Source organism: Cyprinodon variegatus, unplaced genomic scaffold (assembly GCF_000732505.1).
Source record: "Cyprinodon variegatus isolate N-32 unplaced genomic scaffold, C_variegatus-1.0 Scaffold3, whole genome shotgun sequence".
Classification (NCBI taxonomy): Eukaryota; Metazoa; Chordata; class Actinopteri; order Cyprinodontiformes; family Cyprinodontidae; genus Cyprinodon; species Cyprinodon variegatus.
The window spans coordinates 2,363,267-2,366,755 of NW_015150456.1; the positions used below are offsets into that span (position 1 = coordinate 2,363,267).

The 3,489-nt window shown below is 43.8% G+C and overlaps 1 protein-coding gene across 1 annotated transcript in view; it reads left to right on the forward strand.

Moving 5' to 3' along the window:
- dnah7 (dynein, axonemal, heavy chain 7) overlaps positions 1 to 3,489 on the forward strand; it is a 129,979-nt gene that overhangs the window by 15,369 nt on the left and 111,121 nt on the right. The window contains exons 9-11 of the mRNA XM_015371242.1: positions 630 to 858; positions 982 to 1,124; positions 1,682 to 1,861. Coding sequence (XP_015226728.1) covers positions 630 to 858; positions 982 to 1,124; positions 1,682 to 1,861 — 552 coding nt within the window. The remainder of the gene's footprint in view (positions 1 to 629; positions 859 to 981; positions 1,125 to 1,681; positions 1,862 to 3,489) is intronic.

Genomic DNA, 3,489 nt, shown 5'->3' on the forward strand with positions numbered 1-3,489 from the left:
GGTCTGGCAGTGAGAAATCAATGAATAACCCCAACCATTCACAAAAGACGGCCCGTTGTACACGACTGGTTCCATGACACGTCAAACATGGTCGTCTGCCTGTCCTGCTTACCCTGACACATGAACGAATTGACCCCACCAATGGACGTGTAGCACGCCATGACTGGAAGCTAGCCGCTATTATGCTTCGTTCACACCTATGGTGACCAGATTTGGGTTTCTGAAAAGATGAGACTTTTTTGGGGGGGTTGCTGGGACCGCTGACCGGACCGCACCGGGCATTGGGACCGAACCTTGAGCTCTGGGGCTGTTCCGGGAGCCCCGGCGGCCGGGGACGGAGTGACCGAACCCGACCCGGTGACGGTATGCTTCACCCCCGCCTGGGTTCGGTCGCTCTGTCCCCAACCCTGACCAGCCCCGGAACTCACGGCTCAGTTTTGCTGCACTGTAGTCAAGCAAAACCCCGGAAAATCTTTTTATACTCTCAAGTTGTATAGTCTCTTCATTTTGTATTTTTTTTTCTTTCTGCTTATGTGAGCTGCTATATTCAATATCTACATAAAGGAATTGTGATTCTGATGCTTAATGATGCTTTAATGTTCTCCTGGTTCCTGTGCATCTCTGTGCAGAGCTCCATTAAGAAGATTTGGGCCACAGAGATACCTCTTCTGGGTCAGCGGCTGGCTGACTCTAAAAGACTGCTGTGTTCTATGTTAGACATTGCGACTCTTTCGCCGGAGCACAAGCAGCTCCACAACCAAACCGTACACTGCTTCCAGCGTATGCCGTCAATATTAGAGCAACACCAGCAGATCGTTGAAGAGAAGACGGAGTGTTTCCAGGTTGCTCTCAAGGTCGGTGGTTCGCCTGTGGCTCCTTATTGTTTACAGCTGAGGAACAATCTGAGGTTAAGGTGATTTACTAAGCTGTTGTTTGCTGGGAAATAAAAACATGCCTTTGTAATTGAAACATTGCAGGCAGAACGGGTGGAATTCACAAAGAAAGTGGAAAACTACAGCTTGGAGATTGAGACGTTTCTTGGTTACGATTACCTGTTGGATCTCAACGAGTATCTGACGCATGCAAGGGACCTTAATGCAAGGCTGGAATTGGACAGAGAGAAGGTAAAGTCTGAGCTCACTGTGTGAAACCATGCAGGTCTTACAGTAATAGCCATTCAAAATGTCCCTACTTTCCTTGATGGGTCCTTGGCTGGTCCTTGGCTGGTTCTTGGCTGGTCTTTGGCTGGTCTTTGGCTGGTCCTTGGCTGGCCCCCTACAATTCCTTTTTTAAACAATCTTTAAACAATCAATCTTTGTTCTAAAATATTCTTTCTGTCATGATTTGTGGACATTAAGATCTAAAGAGAAGCATCATCTCCTGGTCAGACCCTGTAATTCAGTGAAAGAGGGGAGTCAGAGTAAAAAAAAAAAACCTGAACAAGAAAAAGAAGGGGTCACTCCAGTGACTGGAAGTAGGCTGCCATTCAGATGGGAAGGGACATTTCGAATGCATTTACACAGTGTTTTTATTACAGCACTTCTACCACTAGAGGGCAGCATTGGATCTAAAATAACTTTTTTATCATTGGAGATATCTTAGATTATTTTTTTTATCTGTTTGTTATTGTTCCTTTCTGAGTTTACTGCTTTGCCTTTTTCATTTGTCCTGCCTGCAAAAGATTAACCAGTTTAATCTGGAGGAGGAGGCCTTCGGCTGGCCTGTGTCCCAGTATCCCCAGTGGACACAGATCCAGGAGAGGCTGACGCCATTTCTACGCCTCTATGAGACAGCCTCTGACTTCCTGAGAAGCCATGAACAGTGGCTCCATGGGCCCCTCTCTGCTGTCAACCCAGATAAGGTACAGAAAGTGGAAAGAAGATTGCATCTTCATTATGATCAAAGCTGAACATCTAATATTGTCAGTTCTATTTATGTCGGTGCTGATCTTTTTTCTATATTATTTATGTATTTCTATATTTTTATATATTAATTTTATCCAATTCAATTTATTTCTATAGCGCAATTCACAGCACATGTCATCTCAAGGCACTTTCCAGTTCACCAGATCATCCAGTCAGATTCATTCAAAGTTCTCTATCTAAGGAAAACTAGTTGATTCATTTCGACTCATTGACTCGAATGCAATCCTTCACATTAAGCATGCTTGTAGCGACAGTGGAGAGGAAAAACCCATATTATTTATATGATTTATATATTTTACTATCAGTTTTGAACAAATATGGTTTATTTCCAGTGTTTTTCCGGGTGGATCATCTAAATAAGTGGTCCTCCTAATACGGGGGAGTGGCGGCGTAGTGGTTAAGGCATAGAGCTTGGAATCCAGAGGTTCTGAGTTGTAGCCCCACACCCACAGACTGCCTCTGGATGCCTGAGCAAAGACCCTTACCACCCACACTGCTCCTTGGNTGAGCAAAGACCCTTACCACCCACACTGCTCCTTGGGCGCAGCAAAATGGCAGCCCACTGCTACCCAGGGGGATGGGTTAAATGAAGAGAGTTAATTTCGTTGCATTGTACTTGTGACAACGTAATGACAATAAAAAGCTGGAAGGAAAAAAAGATTATTAATTATAATTGTCAATCATTCTGGTGAAATATTTACGTACGGGTGAAAGTGGTGTTGGATGTAGGAGTATGCCCTGAAATTGAAGGGTTGACGGTTCAAGCCCCGGCTCTGACTTTCAGCGTCGTTGTGTCCTTGGGCAAAACACTTCGCCTGCATTGTCTACTGATGGTGGTCAGAGGGCCCGGTGGCGCCAGTGTACGGCAGCCCCGCTTCTGTCAGTGAGCCCCAGGGCAGCTGTGGCTACAATGTAGCTTGCCACCATCAGTGTGTGTGTGAATTGGTGAATGAATGTAATGTAAAGCGCTTTGGTGCTATATAAGTACATGCCATTTACATGCCCATCCCCATTTTCCGAGTCTTGCGAGTCTGACATAGTAGAAAAATTGCAAATCTCCTTTTGGAAAGTAAACTTGTAGGAGCGATGCAAACAGAAACTTTTAAACAGAGCGTGCACGAGGAGAAAGGGACTCATGCAAGATCTTGCACGTGTTTAATAGCCATTCCCTCTCTGGAAAGGGTACAAGGTTGTGCATGTACATTTTCTTTTTAAAGTGGAGAGGGCGGTCTCTTTTTATAAATTTGCAACAACCCTATGTTACTGCTTTAAACATTTAGTTGTCTTTCACCAATTTAGTCATTTAGATTATGGCTGTCAGCAGAGTTATTAATCATCACCCAAATAAGTGTGTGTTCGTTTGGATGCTACTAAAAGAAGATAAACCGTTGCATAAAATAAACACAAAAGACCACGTGTTAAAAATACAATCGTATCTGTATTAGCTACAATTACACAGTATTATTATTTCTAATAGCAGCACAGGTACTAAACATTACTATAAATAAGCAAAAACAAACAAATGAAAGGGAAAGGGGTTTAAGAGTCGGTTCAAAGTCTGAGG